We start from the raw sequence: 15,801 nt of genomic DNA, 5'->3' as shown, positions 1-15,801 counted from the left end.
ATATAGATGAATTCCAACGTTGTTAGATGAGGATGATGAGAATTTGACATGGACTAATGTAAGGGTAAATTGGCAAATATGTAGATTTGAAGAAAAAAAAAAGAATATTTGCTAATTAAATGGATTGTGGACGGTAAAATAGACAAAAACTCCTACGAAAGTTTGGTAATTTGTTTCGGTTGGAAATAAAACTACCTACTCCACCCAGTTCGCCATCTACTATAACAGATGTTACTCGGTCCCATACGTCGTCAATGGGGCAAAAGGTGGGTGTATTTAATCCAGTGAGTATAAATGTAAAATTCTCGTTTACAGTTGCGCCTCCTCCTTTGTTGATGCCGCTTTCTGCTCACGGTGTCCTCCTCCGACGCAAAAAATTAAAAAAAAAATTGAAATTAAACAAAAAAGAAAATATGACCAAAATCGAGAAAATTTATATACAAAATATTTGATCCTGAGACCAATTCATAGATCAGATCAGCTGATTAGGCGGCGAGAGATATAAAGGTATGTGCAACTGAACGATATTTGCTTTGGTTGGTAGAGATTGAAGTTTTCAGATTTCTGTTATAAATCTTGAACGAAATTGTATTTTGATTCGAGCCCGTGTGTAATTTTGTGTGAAATTGACGAGATTGGTGTCAAAATTGGATCTTGATGTGCGGTCTCGTGGATTATGAAGAACTTTAGGGATTCTGTACGTATTGAGTTTTTGTTATTTGGGTGAATATTGATGTTTATATTGATCATGAATTACTTATATGGAATTTAATGTGAAATTTGAACAGTTATTTTTTGTGTAGAATCTCTTTGGCGCCTAATTTCCCCCCTTTTCTTTTGCTTCTCTTTAGAATTGGGGTTATTTAGTAACATATTTGTTTGCATAGTGGACTTGATGGTTAATAATGATGATAATAATAAGCTGAACTTTGTTTGAGTGATCAATTGGGATGTGTTCTTCTCAGGAAACAAGGAGTGATCTAGGTATTCAAGTCTGAACTATTTGTAAATTTGGCGAAGATTTCAAGTTTCAGGCTGGCTTTGGTAGTTTACAGCTCCTTTGAGTTCTTGGGTGTGTTCCAAAAGAAATGGATAGACTGTTGATTGCTTGATATGCAAATTCTCACACTCTTGTTGTTTTAAATAATTGAGGCATTAGGATTTGTAGGCTTTTCAATGGTAATTAGAAAGATTTATAATTCAATTCATGGAGGGCGAAATCCCTGGCTCATATGTACAGAGAACTCCACAAGTTCATGTCGTTTCTGGAAATTCTTCTTCTGAAAGGAATCTACATAACGTTTCAATTCGAACTGGTGAGGAGTTCTCTATGGAATTCCTTCAAGACCGAGTAACACCTAAAGAAGCACAAATCAGACCTGGATTCGATCCTGGTTATATGAATAGAGTCGGGTACAATGGTTATCCTAATTTTCAAGCAAGCTGTGAGGATGTTACAAGTGTTAATAATCTACGAAGATTGGATTCTGACTGCAGTTCTGATGTTTCCAATGTTTCGAGCTCTTCTTTTGCCAAAGGACTTAAAAGAAGCAACAGCAAGGAATGCCTTCATAGTATGGGCAGAAATCCCTCAACAAATGGGGATAAATTGACTGAAAATTCAGCAGAAGAGTCTTGTGGATCTTGTTATCAGCATCATACTCATGGGTGTGGAATCTCAGATAGTTCTAATTCCAGCAAGCTTAAGTTCATATGTAGCTTTGGCGGAAAAATCCTGCCAAGACCAGGTGATGGGAAACTGAGATATGTTGGAGGCGAGAAAAGGATTATCTCCATCTCGACTAGGCTTTCATTAAGAGAACTCATGCAGAAAACACTGAGTATTTGTAATCAACCTCACACAATCAAGTATCAACTTCCGGGAGAAGATCTTGATGCTTTAATATCCGTGTCTTCAGATGAGGATCTACAGCATATGATAGAAGAGTATTATGGGCTTCAAAAGGCAGATGGATCTCAAAGGATTCGAATATTCCTTGTCTCTCTAAATGATTCAGAGGGAAGCTCTCTAGATCCGATTATTCTACAAAATAACTCAGAATATCAATTCGTTGTTGCTGTAAATAATGTTCCAGATACAAATACGAGAAATGGATACCAGTTAGATGGTTCTTCAAGTTATCGCAGAGATTGTTCTTTTCCTCAGGGTGATATGATAGAGGGATTTGGTGCTCAAAATCAAACCGATATGCTCGCATATAATACTGGCTCTCAGTTCCCTTTTAATGCAAATCTAGGACAGAAAAAAGAGAGCAAACATTCTCGAAAGCAATCGTTTGAAGATCATATGGTACAAAATTATCATCAGGTGAGGGACTTGCCTTCACTTAATCAAATCGAAAGGGAATTGGGTGGAAATTTCTCTTATGAGAAGCCAATTATTCAGGACAGAGGTTTCCATTCCGAGATGATACGAAGGCAGCAGGAAGATTCATTAAGTTGGGTCTCTGGATCGAATGATTCATTTCATCCTCATCAAGGTATTCCTCATGCTTATTCTGATTCTTTGCTTCAAGAACAGGGAAAGGATGCCTCAATGGAGACAAGCACATCCCATTTAGACTTCACAACATCACGAAATATAGATTTCAGTAACCCACCAACCCTTCCCAATGAAATACAAGGTATTGAAACTAAAGTATCTCAGGTCAGTCCACAAGTCTCAGAATTTTCTCATCGTCCAGAATCTCATAGAAGAAGTGGTGATGTGAACTCTTCGATGGGTGTGAAGGAATCCATTCTGGCTCAGGATAAGAACCTTTATGCCAATAAGACTAATTTTGTTCCTGATACTGCCGATAAATATATATATATGAACCATCAGCCTGCTGATACTCGTGGTGGTCATTTATCTTCACTGGAGCTTGAAGCACTAGAAAGCTCTGTCTCTGCATCTCCATTCACTGCTCCCAATTCTAGCTCAACGACTTCGAAAGAGTACCCTTTTGGATGCCAATTGGATCAAAGCACGTCACAAATTCATAATGAAGGGAATATAGATTTGATGGCTTTCCCCCCAAGTAAGGGAGTTGATCAGAACAGGGCTAAGAATTTTTATGTAGTTGAAAATTCAATTGATCTAACATATACCCCATCTAGTGATCCTATTTCTTTCACTCCTGGAATTATGTCTCGGAACTTGAAAAATGGAAAAGAACAAGGAATCTCAAGTTCTATGAACTCGGATCCATTTTGCATAATCTATGACCCTCCTTCATTCGCAATGTTCCAAAATCCAGAAAAGGTTGAAGGTTCGAGGGGAGAAATTTCTCTCCTTGATCAGGATATATATACTTACACTAATTCAAACATTGGGGACCCACGCCATGAGAACTCTGAGTATGTAAGCAATACACATGATCGAATTCCAATTGAGGCAGAGATGATAGTAGAAGATGTAACGGATAATGTTCCTCCTGAAATCCCTGCTTCTGAGCTTATTATTCCTCATGTAATTGATGACCCAGATGAGGATGATGACCAAAAGCTCGACTCGGTTTGCGAGGTAATTTATACATTTTTATGGAATGTTTCTAACTTCTAAGTTTTCAAACCAGTTATCTTAGTGTATTGGTGTGATGTAGGATGGTGATGAAGGAGATACAGATGATTCTATAACAGATCCTGTAACTGCAGAAATAGAAGCTGGACTCTACGGCTTGCAGGTTAGAAGTTATTATGTAATGCTTAAGTTTGATTTCCTGGCTAAGATTTAAAGTTTGTGATGTAACAGAAAGCTGGTAACATTAGGTCTAGTTGAAATTATGCCAATTGTGCCTACTATACATGTTGATCATTATTTTGTACCTTTTCTACAATTTCTGCAGCTATATAGTTGAGTCTTGATTGTTGAGAAGATACATGGAAAAGGCCTAATTGTTACAGATGTATTAAAATATTTTCCCTTAAATGAAATATGAGAACATACTAAAGTAAAATTGTGCTTATTAAAAAACCCTGTCACTACACCAAAACTCCGAGGTTGTGGTTAGGGTTGAGGGCTATAGTTTTATATTCTGACATGTCCATCCACACAGGCTAAGTACCCTTTCTATGGGGCGGAATCTTGATTCCGCAATTGTGCTTGTTAAAGAACCCTGCCACTACACTGAAACTCCAAAGTTGTGGTGAGGGTCGAGGGTTATAGTTTTATATTCTAACATGATGTAGGCTAAGCACCTTTTTTATGGGCCAAAATCTAGATTCTGCAACAATATCAATTATTTTTAAACCCGCCTTAAACTTGTGGCTTGTGGGAATTGAACCTCAGATGTTTTGATCCCATGTTAAATAACCTTGCCACTACACCAAGACCCCAAAGTTGTGTTGAGAGTTATAGTTAAACATTTTAACAGTGCTAATCAATTTAAAAGAGGGATGGCCTGATCAAGCTCACCTCTGTCTACAAATAGTTACTGAACTGATTGGCTAGTTGATCAAGCAAAACTGGCCGACAGGTATCTTCTATCACCATCACTAGGCTAGAGTCTCGTGTAATCTAGTCATTCACATTTGACATAGCTGAGGAGATTAAACCTTATAGAATGTAAACGGAATTTTGTAGGGTGAATACACGAATTTCCTTATGCTGAAAATCCGATTTAACTCTGATATCTCCTTCATATTTTAAAATATAATAAGATTCCAGTGTGGTGAGACAGGGTGTTAATTCTCTGGTCTTTCCAAAGAAGTACAAAAATCCCAAGCTAACGGCTTCCAAATAGAGGGAGCAATATAGAATTTTTCTCTTGGACTTGAGTCGGTCTCTTGATAAAATGGAAACATGTAAAAAGAATGTTTTAGGATTTATGTGATATATTACATATTTTGCAGTAGCTATTTTCTATCTTGATTGTACTATGAAGATTGTAATTTAATAGAAAGGTAGCACCAGCTGACCCCTGGCTGAATAGTCACATGTGCATTCTCATATTTTCCCCCTAACGGCTCTTGAAACCATGTTGACTAAATATATCCTAATATCATAGGTTTTTCGATTCGTTGATACTTGAATTCTAGTAATAAGTTTCCAATGATGTATATCCTCTTCTTCCTTGTCTGCATATAAGACATTTGTCATTTTCATCTCTACTATTTTTGCTGAAACTGAATGTTAAAATTATTATGAACAGATCATTAAGAATGCAGACCTTGAAGAGTTACGGGAATTAGGTGCTGGCACGTTTGGAACTGTTTATTATGGAAAGTGGCGGGGAACGGACGTTGCAATTAAGCGTATCAAGAAAAGTTGCTTTGCAGGAAGGACGTCTGAGCAAGAGAGATTGGTGCGTCAACAGCTCAGTTATCAATGATTTCACCATATTTTGATTACTTATCTCTATTTACTTCAAAGTTATGCTTCAATAATCTATGCTGCTAATTTCACATTGCCTCTTGAAAGTTTAAAAAGTTACCAAAGCAAGAATTACTTCTTCGCGTGGAACATACAGAATATTGTTCTCTTCTTCATCGTTTTTTAGCATTCATAACTCTCTATGGAGGCACTTTGATAGTCTTTCTCAACTTCTAATCAAGTTTAGTAAAGATTGGGCTCTTTTGTTCTTATGCAAAGTCCAAGGCAACTTTTGACAATAAAGACCCAGAAGAAAGCAGAGAACTCAGAAATTAGAATGTTAAGCAAAGTGGATAATTTTAGTTTTTATGCCTATTTAAATAGCTGTTGCTTACTAAATATTATATCTAGCTGCACCTCTGTATTCTACTTATATTCAGTCTAGAACTTCAGAGTTTCTTTGGCAGGATCATAGACTCTTGGAGTAGATAGCTACAAGCATGCATGGGAACCACACAAATAATAATCCAATGAGAAGAATATTGAGTGATTTGGTGGATTTGAAAACTTAGCTAGCAATCTGAATTATTTGATCAGTTAGAACCTATTCAGCAACCTAAACGAGCAAATATCTCAAACAATAAAGGTTTAGAAATACCTGCAATATACCGACAAACTTTCATGAATTTTTTTGGTTCCTTTTTTAAGAGAGAGAATTGAGCCTAAAATCCACATTCCTGTAGGTTATATAGCGACAGGAAAAAAAAATTCCCTTTTTAACACAAAACTTACTTCACATATTGAAGCAATCAGCCTTCAATACTCTTGTACTAGATTAAGTCTCACATGTGATTGTAGCTTTAATTTCAATTATCATTACCAAGATTTGTATGCTTTAATAGTATAAATATAAATATGAACTTTAGATGTAAAATTAGATGGTAATTTAACTTTTTATGCAGACGAAAGATTTTTGGAGGGAGGCACAGATCCTCTCAAAACTTCACCATCCAAATGTGGTTGCCTTCTATGGTGTTGTTCCTGATGGCACAGGAGGAACACTGGCAACTGTAACAGAATTCATGGTGAATGGATCACTGAGGCATGTCCTACTCAAAAAGGAACGGTGAGCCACCCATAGTTACTCTTGGAGTAGTATTATTGTTATAGGAATACTTTGCATATAACTACCTAATCCTCCCCCCCCCACCCCTCCACAAAAAAAAAGAAAGAAAAAACCCCACTATAACTGGAGTTGCATTAACCCCCCCCCCCCCCTTAAACTCATTTACGAGCACATAGCACTTTGAAATGGCATTTTTAGAAAGATAAATTGCTAGTAACCCCTCTTTCTCATGAATTGATAGGAGCTAAGTGCTAATAAATGAGTTGAGGGAGTTTTGTGCTCCTCGAGTTACAGATTAGGGTGTTGTGTGTGACAGCGCTTTTTTTGGGGTTGGGGGGGGGGGGGAGTATTATGTGCATTTTTCTGTCGTTATAATTTCAGCAGGAGTATGCTTAAAGAGTATTTTATTGCAGGATTCTTGATCGTCGTAAAAGGCTTATAATTGCCATGGATGCAGCCTTTGGAATGGAGTACTTGCATTCAAAGAATATTGTTCATTTCGATCTGAAATGCGACAACTTATTAGTAAATTTGAGAGACTCACATAGACCAATATGCAAGGTGTGTTTGCATGAAACTTTATATGTTATTCTTGTTTTCATTGGCAATGTAAGACTTTTGAAAGGATTTGAATGCAATTTCTTGTTCCATATGCTTCTATTCTGAAACCCAATGCTAACTTTAGATACACAAAAATGGAATGTATCTTATAGGGTGAAACCAGTACTGAGCTCTGGAATATATGAAACACATTGCATCTTCAAATATGCTAAGGATGACAATTTTTGGATCCTTTTCTCATTTTAGATCAAGCATTGATGGAATGTGATTTAGATGATTCTACTTTGCAGCATAGATACTCTTAAAAGAAATAACTGATGTTAGATCTCTGATATTGGAATGTGATTAGAAGAATATAGCCTCCATTATGGATTCTTCAAACAAAGATTGATCTCATTCTCCACCTATGGTAGGTGATTTTTGTTAAAAGTTCTACAATTTTAAGCTCCAAAAGATTGGGACGAAGCTCAGACATCTGATTTATGTTACCAATTGCTGACATCTTGCTTAATTATGGTCGCCCATTGAGCTTTGTAATTTAATTTTTATTACTTATTTTCTGATTTTTAGCAACTTCTGTGGAATTCGGTTTTCAGGTTGGAGACTTTGGGTTGTCAAGAATTAAACGCAATACCTTGGTTTCTGGTGGTGTACGAGGAACTCTTCCTTGGATGGCACCAGAACTACTGAATGGTAGTAGTAATCGGGTTTCTGAGAAGGTAGTATTATCCATCTATTTTGTTATAGCGTTAATTGCGCATAGACCCTTTTAGTGTCGTTCTTTTGAACTTACCACCCTTGTAGTTATATTTTGGATTTTTACATCAAAACCACATTTACTTTTACCCTAATTGATATTTACCCCTTTAAATTTTTTTCATGTAGACCATCTTTACTTGCTAACATATTTGCAATGTCACACATAATCTAGTTTTCAGCCAAAAAATATGCGAAATGACCATTTTATCATCACCATTTTCTTGTTTTTCATCTTCTTCCTCACAAACCCTAACCCTAGCCTTCTCATCCTCCACTTCTCCCCCTCTTGCCTCTCCTTCCTCCTCCAACTCCCCTTCCCCTCTCTCTCGTCCTCCCTCTTCCTCCTTGACCTCCCACTCTCACATTCCTTTCCAAGTGGGAACTAGGATTATGGTTAGGGTTTAGGGGAGGTGACAGCCATGGGTTAGGGTTAAGGTTTGTAGAAGAGGGGGATGGAGGAGGCTAGGTTAGGGTTAGGGTTAGGGGTTGGAAGGAAGAAGATGGAGTGAAATGATAATATCTGATTTTTCATGAGTGAACAGTAAAAAAAAGTGTGACATTGCAAACATGTTAGTAAGTAAATGTAGTTTACATCAAAAAAAACTTTAAAGGTGATAAGTATCAATTTGGATAAAAATAAATATGGATTTGATGTAAAAACCATTTTATTTTTGCTGGTAGATCCCATGGGTGAAATTTTTTGACTTTTTTATCCTCAGACTCACTAATTTCACCCAGGTGCAATATCTGCTAAATTTTACCAAGGATAAAAGAGTTAAAAAAAAAGTTTTAAAGTACGCGCTACTACAAGAGGGTCTACGGTGCAATTAACCCCTTATTATATATAAGCTATTTAGAAGGAGTTAATACATTAACAAGATTCTTGTAGGTTGATGTCTTCTCTTTTGGAATTGCAATGTGGGAAATCCTAACTGGTGAAGAACCTTATGCAAATATGCACTGTGGTGCAATTATAGGTAAATCAATTTGTAGACTCAATAGCAGCATATAAAGGAATGATTATCTATTTCCTAATTTAGAAAAAAATTATTATTATATTACTGGGTAAATGCATTTTATGTTGAGTTCAACATGCATACACAGTTTAATGCAAAAACTCTTTCAAATTAAATGCAAGGTATATCAAACTTTATTATATTATTGGGTAAATGCATCTTATGTTAAGTTCAACATGCATGCAGTTTATGCAAAAACTCTTTCAAGGTATTATTCTTTCTTATTGCATATGCTGCTAAATTACATTTTTTTAATATATCACTAGTTTGTGTGCTTATACGATATCCATGATGATTTTTTTTATTTTGCTATCATCTCTTCATTTATATGGCATTCCAGTTAGAGGACTATGGTGATTTATTGTTGTGTTTTATCCGAATGGGCTTTCTTTTTCTTTATGAATTAATTGTCTGAATAATACTTATCTTGTGAAGGAGGAATCTTGAACAACACTCTTCGTCCTAAGATCCCTGATAGTTGTGACCCAGATTATAAGAAGCTAATGGAGCAGTGTTGGTCACCTGAGCCTTCAGCTCGCCCTTCCTTCACTGAAATTACTAGCAGACTTCGTGCTATTTCGGCAACACTCCAGTCAAAGGGAACTACAAACAGATAAAAGCAACATCGAGTGTGTTTGAGAGTAGTAGCTTTAAAGAGTTTTGCATTCTTCTCCTCTTGTCCTCTGGTATAAATATATATTTGTTCTCTATTCTTTTGTTCCCAGATGTTGAGGATTTTCTCCGGCATGTACATTAATGTGTCCTACCAATTCAGACTGGCACGGTTGATATGTAAACATTTCCGCTTTTGTGCAGAGTACTTTCATATCATCATTGAGAAGAAGATAGTAAATCTATAGCATATGCAATCGAAAGTGATCGATGTATATATTATTATAAGAGCTGTATTCTAGATGAACGTGTTCAAATTTGGGATTTTTAAGAAGATCATAAAATTTGATTTGGACAGATTTTACTTGATCAAGAAGTTTGGATTGAACAAGGACGTTCAGGATTCAGGTTCAGACTTCAGAGTAGAAATTTTGTACTGAAATTTGCATCAGACGTAAAAACATAGAAAAAGACATACCAACTATTTTTGGATTCTGATAATAGTGACAAAAGCATAGAAAAGACACGTACCAGATGAAATATGTGAATGTTTCAATATTGTTAGCAGTGAAAAATTAGCAGATAGCAGCATAGTTAAATAACTAGCCTCTAACAAGGCGCGCGCACACAAAACTCTTTAAAATGTAATAACACTGGGAAATAAAAAGAAACTGTTGAAGAGCCAGATAACATAAATTGGTAGGAAACATTCAGCACAGTGCACAATAAATATAAGATTAGACCGTTAAGAAATCCGAAACCATTCACACTAACACTTTATTACTTACTATTCAGTACACAAAATTACTTCGATGTGAGCTTCCTCTTGTAGAAAAAGGATCTCTCTTATTTCATAAGGATTCTCTGAGGAGATCAACTCAGTAAGCTACATCGACTCATAAAAGCCTGCTTGAGTACGAAAACCTTGTCATGCTCAAAGGCTGATTCACATAAAAGTTCTAATAAGTCTAGCAACTATCAGTTTCTATTATACTGTCTGCAGTTTGTTTGCCTTCATCAGCTTGATGAATTCTCCAAAAGCTGCAAGCAAAGTTTTTTAAAAAAATATTAAACATTGGCCAGATACTATCCATAGTACGAAGCAAGTGTGAATTCATGCCAAATTTTTACATTCATAGAAATCAAATATTTATACGCTTCAATATTTTTTTAGTCAAAATATATCAGCGAGATAAAGCTATCGGAAAACAACTTCATGTTAATTTTTAAGAGGTGAAATTACCACACATTATTAGTGATAATATTTAGAGGCCCAGCATAATTTTCAATAGAATCCTGACGACAAAATGCTACTTCAGCATTCTTTCCTACGTTGAAGCAAATTATCATGATAGTAAGCGCACATTAATGATGCAAAATAAGGCAAACATACAACAGGATAGTATGATGAAACATAATATATCCTTTGTTGAAATCCAATCTTGCAGTCAGGTACATAGTATGGGTATCTATTTATTAGAAGAACCTTTGGCACCTTCCAAGTTACACTGATGGTGGCACGAAATTTAAAACTTATCTACGGCGTAAGAATCAGAAAATCATGAATTAGAGCAATATTGTTCTTATGAGATTCGAATGGTACCACAAATTGTCATTCTATCTCTTCTCTTCCAACAGTTGAACAATCACTAAATGCATCTTATTTTGACAAAATCAAGTACTATGACCTGATAAGCCATCTTCATGCATAGAACAGAAAATTTTACTTGCACTAAGTCACCAAAATCGAATTTCAGATTTCTAAAGAACAATTATTTGTCTATCTCGCTAGTATGGTTGGAACTGTGATAATGTAAATCAGCCATATAGTTTTCACCAGACTGCCATCAACTAAAGTATGCATCTTTATATTAATTTTTGATAGAAAAATAGTTGCTATGCTCGGATTAACTATTTGAAAATTTACTCCAAACCAGTTAAATGGCAGATATACCCCCACAAAACTTCTGTCAACTTTCTATGTTAACATATCAGTTCTCTTCATGTAGCCTCAACGGTGTCTAATCTTAACTTAAGATGAATATCTTATAAGCTGTGTATGTATATAAGCTGCTGACGACTTATAAACAAAGTTCATATCAGGAGAAAAAGTGAAATAATGAGTGTGAAGATACCAGGATCAGAGTCATGGGGTCCAGGAGAGGATTCTGGGTGATACTGCAAAGAAATGAGATTTAACTTGGGGCAGGCAAGACCAGCACAGCTATTGTCATTTAAGTTTACATGAGTTACTTCAACATCAGGTGGAAGAGTTGCAGGATCCACAGCATAGTTATGGTTCTGTAGGATGAAAGATCAAAAACTGCGGTTAGAAGAAAAATTTCACAACAAAAAGTGGGTACTACAAGGAAGTCTGACACTACCAGGTGAAACATAAAAATTATAGACGGTGGAAACTTCAGAACAAAGAAGTCACCCCCTAGTAAATGTGGTAAGTTGAAACTGTAAATAATGTAAAAATTTAAGAAGCAACAATATTGTGTTTCGTCAAAGATAGTATATGAGCATACACGTGAAAATGATAAAATAAAAACATCAGAAGTGGAGCTTATAAAACCATATATGCTGACTGTCTTCAACAAAGACGGGCGGGGGTTGATGAGTTGGGTGAAGGAGTTCTGAGCATCTTAAAGTAAAATATACATACACACATGCGTATACATATAAACAGGCATAAGAAGGGCCAATATGAAAAAGATGATAGTTTCAGCATTTGAGCAATAAATAAAAGGGTTGCCCACTTAAGATTCTCTCATAGGTACCCGTACAGTATCAAATGCGATCAGATATTGCATCATTCATGAGCTCATACTGATTGTCGATAATTGAGATGTACTTGCATCATGGCATAATATTAGGTACTTTTACTTGTCATTGTGAAATCCCTCCTCATAGAATAAAATATCCTGCTACATTCCGAGTTACAATTCTTTCACTCCTACCTTAATTTCCCTTCTTATGATTGTAGTTTTACTTGATTTTTCATTGAATATTAACTTGACCAAAAAAACTGACTAATAAACACCTAATCGAGAATAGTGTAAATCACCAAGAACAATATTTCAATAGACCTAAAACCCAAAAACACCTGCACGGCAAATAGGCCAGACTAAAAGCTGAAAGCAAGTTTAAATTTTAAACATAAAAATAATTTTCAACTCAGCTCTAATTCTTTAAGGAAAAGGAGACACAGTAGACTAGAATAGCATCAGAACCTGAGCACTAATCTCGACACGCCCATTCCGGAGATTATGAACAGGATGGTTTCCTCCATGATGCCCAAACTTCATTTTAAATGTCTTGCCCCCCAATGCTTGCCCAAGCAACTGATGACCCATGCAAATTCCAAAAACTGGGACTTTACCAATTATATCCTTTACTGTTTGTACAGCATAAGGGACTGCTGCAGGGTCTCCAGGGCCATTGCTAAATAGAATTCCATCAGGTTTCATCTTGAGTGTTTCTGCAGCAGGCCATGTTGATGGCACAACCGTGATTTTGCATCCGTAAGATGCCAGGCGCCTTAAGATATTATGTTTGATACCGAAATCATAGGCAACAACCTATAAGAGAGAAACACGAACGATAATTAATAAATAAACAACATAAATATCAAGAAGTTTCTCAAATGACAGACTACTGACATGAAAAGTTTCCCCGTGGTTCTGACCATTGCTGAACTCCCATTCTGAGCCTGTGTTCCCAGTCCATTTGTATGGAGCAGTGCATGAGACGCCACTAATCAAATCCACACCTGAAATATAAATTTTTTCCCCTCTAAGATTATTGATGTATAGTCCACATGAAGGTCTAAGGTAGCTGAAGCACACATAGCTAAGTGCAAGTCAAAGCACATGAGAAAATTTAAGGAAGCCAATTATGTAGAAAACATGAAACTCTTACTGAAGTGTGAATGAGACAAATGAATATAAACACAATAAATATTAGGGTTTTTATAATATAAGACCCCCAAATCTTCTCTATTTCTACATTAGGCCCCAAATCCTAGTATTTTTAAATAAGACCCCCAAATCCTTTAAGTTGTTAAAAAAAGACCCCCAAATCCTTTAAGTTGTTAAAAAAAGACCCTTCGGTTAGATTTAACATCAATTTGCTACATTTCTCTATTAATGTTAGAGATGTTTATCTATGGACCATTATGCTCATGCTTATACAAGATTTTTAGCACATCTAAATTGGTATTGTTCTTCTTCCGGCACTCATTTTTCTCTCTCAAACTCTTCACATCCATTGTCCCTCTCCCATCTTTCTCCTTCAATAACTTTCTTTTCTCTCTCAAACTCCTCATATCCATTGTCTCTCACTTTTCTCCTACAATCTAATTTCTTCCTCCTCAAATTTTATACCCCCCCCCCCAATCTATGAGAATTGGATTCTTAAAGATTTGAGATGAAAATAGAGAGAAATCAGCGAAAACAGAGAAGAAAGGCATAAGAATTGAGTAACAATGGTAAAGGGTTGGGTTTGGCTCCAAAGGATTATTATTGTAATTCTCTTTATATGGTTAAGCCTTAACCATGCTTAGGTAAATAATTTGTATGGAAATTGTTCATGAGTTTTTTTTGGGGGGGGTGGGGGGTGGGTGGGAGTGGGGGTGGGGGGGGGGTCTTACTAGAAATATCAAGATTTGAGGTTCTAATATAGATATAGAAGATCGGGTCTTATAACCCTAAATATTAAGAATAAAGAATGCATCATAATATGTCAACAATATGACACCTACCAACAATTTTCCATTTACGCGCCATTTCTAATAGTTCTTCATCTGTTTGAGATTTTTCAGTGCTCAAGACACCAATAAGGCTCCCATCTTGCCTTAATCTCCGTGTTATAGCACGCGTATCCACGTCATCTACTCAAAATAAATACAAAAACAAGTTGCTTATCGATATGACCAAAAAGGGTGAAGCAGTAACAATCTGTCACTTACATATGCCCATGATGTTCCTTTTAGCCAAGTAATCACCAAGAGCTTCTGTGCACCGCCAGTTTGAAGTGCTGAAGGAGATGTTATTCAAGGAAATGGCAGTGAATAAAGAGAAGAAAAGAAAAATTTAAGCATCTAATAACTATTTTACTCATTATCTAAATCCTACCAGATACTTAGGCTTCTGATCACCAGGCCAGCTAGGAAGCATTGATTGGACTCTTCATCATCTACAAGGATGTGATTCAAGCAAATTAGTTGTTAATATAAGCAATACAGAAAATTTTAGCAAACCTTTTTCAACAAAATATGACTTATATACCAATATTTACACCCGTGTTCCCGATGTGAGGGTTTGTCATTAAGACAAATTGACCGGCATAGCTGGGGTCCGTTAAAATTTCTTGATACCTACATTAAAATATTCATATACAACACTGAAGAAAATTTCTCACAATATGAAGAAAACAAAAATCAGATAGTTCAGTACCCAGTCAAAGATGTGTTGAACACCACTTCACCGACTTGTGTTCCGGAAGCACCAAATGATTTGGCCCTCCATATGGAACCATCTTCAAGAACAAGTCTAGCATCTGATGTTTTCCATGGCCTATCTGCTAAATCTCAAAGTAGGAAAAACCAAATCAGGATATCATTAAGGTCATGAACAATATAATGCATCTTTAAATTCTCTAGAAAGAAAAATGCACGACTTGATGATTTTCGCAAAGTTAGGCACACTAGTCAAGCAGAGGATACGACCTGTATTCCCGGGGAAGAACATAAACAAAAATAATTCTTATTTCAACTCTTAAAGTGTGAGTCTTGAATATGTCATCCTTCAATTACAGAATCTCGACTACCAAACAAAACAGATAACATTTGAATAGGATAACGATCAGCATTGCTCCTTCTTCGATGGAATACAATATTCTTGTTAACAGCTATAGTCACATGCTCTTTTAAACCCAGATAGTACTTAATATAACCAATAAACTTGATAAGTTTATATAAGTTCTGGTAACAGATATATGAAACATTTTAAGAAAATTTACAAATAAACTACTACTCCAGCTTCGAATCATTCACAGCATACCATTTGAATCATTATCTGCAACTGCCGTGCTCCAGTAGAGCAACTAGCTAATCGAATGCTACAATCCAAGTTATTGAGATCGAGCAACATGGGCATCCAAAAGATTGAAACTTTAGTAAGAAAAAAGTACTGCTTCTTAGAGAAAAGATTAAACTATGATTACCTGGGTTTTAAATGCAGAAGTTCTAGGGAAAACGATGGACCTAGAGTTGAGGGCAAAGCTCGGTAAGGTTGAAGGGGAAGCGCATTCCTTTGATGAGGGTATTAGGATTTTTGAAGGGTTTAACTGCAAAGTCGCAGCCATTGAGAGAGGAGAGGAAGAAGAAGCACACGCTGTTACTCACAGTC

At 36.1% G+C, this 15,801-nt stretch overlaps 2 protein-coding genes across 5 annotated transcripts; one reads left to right on the top strand and one right to left on the bottom strand.

The window, feature by feature from the left end:
* LOC109846572 (probable serine/threonine-protein kinase roco5) lies at positions 337-9,633 on the top strand. Of its 3 annotated transcripts, none has more exons than XM_020415817.1 (9): positions 337-507; positions 966-3,526; positions 3,606-3,686; positions 5,154-5,306; positions 6,277-6,440; positions 6,854-7,001; positions 7,598-7,720; positions 8,650-8,737; positions 9,212-9,633. In XM_020415817.1, the coding sequence occupies exons 2-9, from the start codon at positions 1,208-1,210 to the stop codon at positions 9,391-9,393; spliced, it is 3,258 nt and encodes a 1,085-aa protein (XP_020271406.1). In that variant the 5' UTR covers positions 337-507; positions 966-1,207; the 3' UTR covers positions 9,394-9,633. The 3 variants fall into 3 exon arrangements, with proteins under 3 accessions (XP_020271406.1, XP_020271408.1, XP_020271407.1); XM_020415818.1 differs by lacking the exon at positions 337-507 and adding an exon at positions 514-697; XM_020415819.1 differs by lacking the exon at positions 8,650-8,737 and having other exon boundaries at positions 9,212-9,354.
* Positions 10,050-15,481, bottom strand: LOC109846573 (carbamoyl-phosphate synthase small chain, chloroplastic). Of its 2 annotated transcripts, none has more exons than XM_020415820.1 (10): positions 15,454-15,481; positions 14,848-14,974; positions 14,680-14,768; positions 14,527-14,587; positions 14,361-14,428; positions 14,154-14,282; positions 13,054-13,163; positions 12,625-12,972; positions 11,524-11,689; positions 10,050-10,429 (listed from the first exon to the last, which is right to left on the bottom strand). In XM_020415820.1, exons 3-10 carry the CDS (start codon positions 14,717-14,719, stop codon positions 10,377-10,379), a joined length of 975 nt encoding a protein of 324 aa, XP_020271409.1. In that variant the 5' UTR covers positions 14,720-14,768; positions 14,848-14,974; positions 15,454-15,481; the 3' UTR covers positions 10,050-10,376. The 2 variants fall into 2 exon arrangements, with proteins under 2 accessions (XP_020271409.1, XP_020271410.1); XM_020415821.1 differs by having other exon boundaries at positions 14,848-14,971; positions 15,454-15,480.

Source organism: Asparagus officinalis, chromosome 7, assembly GCF_001876935.1.
Source record: "Asparagus officinalis chromosome 7, Aspof.V1, whole genome shotgun sequence".
NCBI lineage: Eukaryota > Viridiplantae > Streptophyta > Magnoliopsida > Asparagales > Asparagaceae > Asparagus > Asparagus officinalis.
Note: the sequence above shows the minus strand (reverse complement) of the source record. Positions and strands in the feature narration are given on the sequence as shown.

Coding starts and splice junctions, on each gene's coding strand:
- LOC109846573 (XM_020415820.1), bottom strand. CDS start 14,719: ATGACAAACCCTCACATCGGGAACACGGGTGTAAATATTG. Junction 13,164..14,153: donor GCGTAAATGGAAAATTGTTG/GTAGGTGTCATA, acceptor TTTATATTTCAG/GTGTGGATTTGATTAGTGGC. Junction 10,430..11,523: donor ACCCCATGACTCTGATCCTG/GTATCTTCACAC, acceptor CTTTGCTTGCAG/CTTTTGGAGAATTCATCAAG.
- LOC109846572 (XM_020415817.1), top strand. CDS start 1,208: ATGGAGGGCGAAATCCCTGGCTCATATGTACAGAGAACTCCACAAGTT. Junction 7,721..8,649: donor GTAATCGGGTTTCTGAGAAG/GTAGTATTATCC, acceptor AGATTCTTGTAG/GTTGATGTCTTCTCTTTTGG. Junction 8,738..9,211: donor GCACTGTGGTGCAATTATAG/GTAAATCAATTT, acceptor TATCTTGTGAAG/GAGGAATCTTGAACAACACT.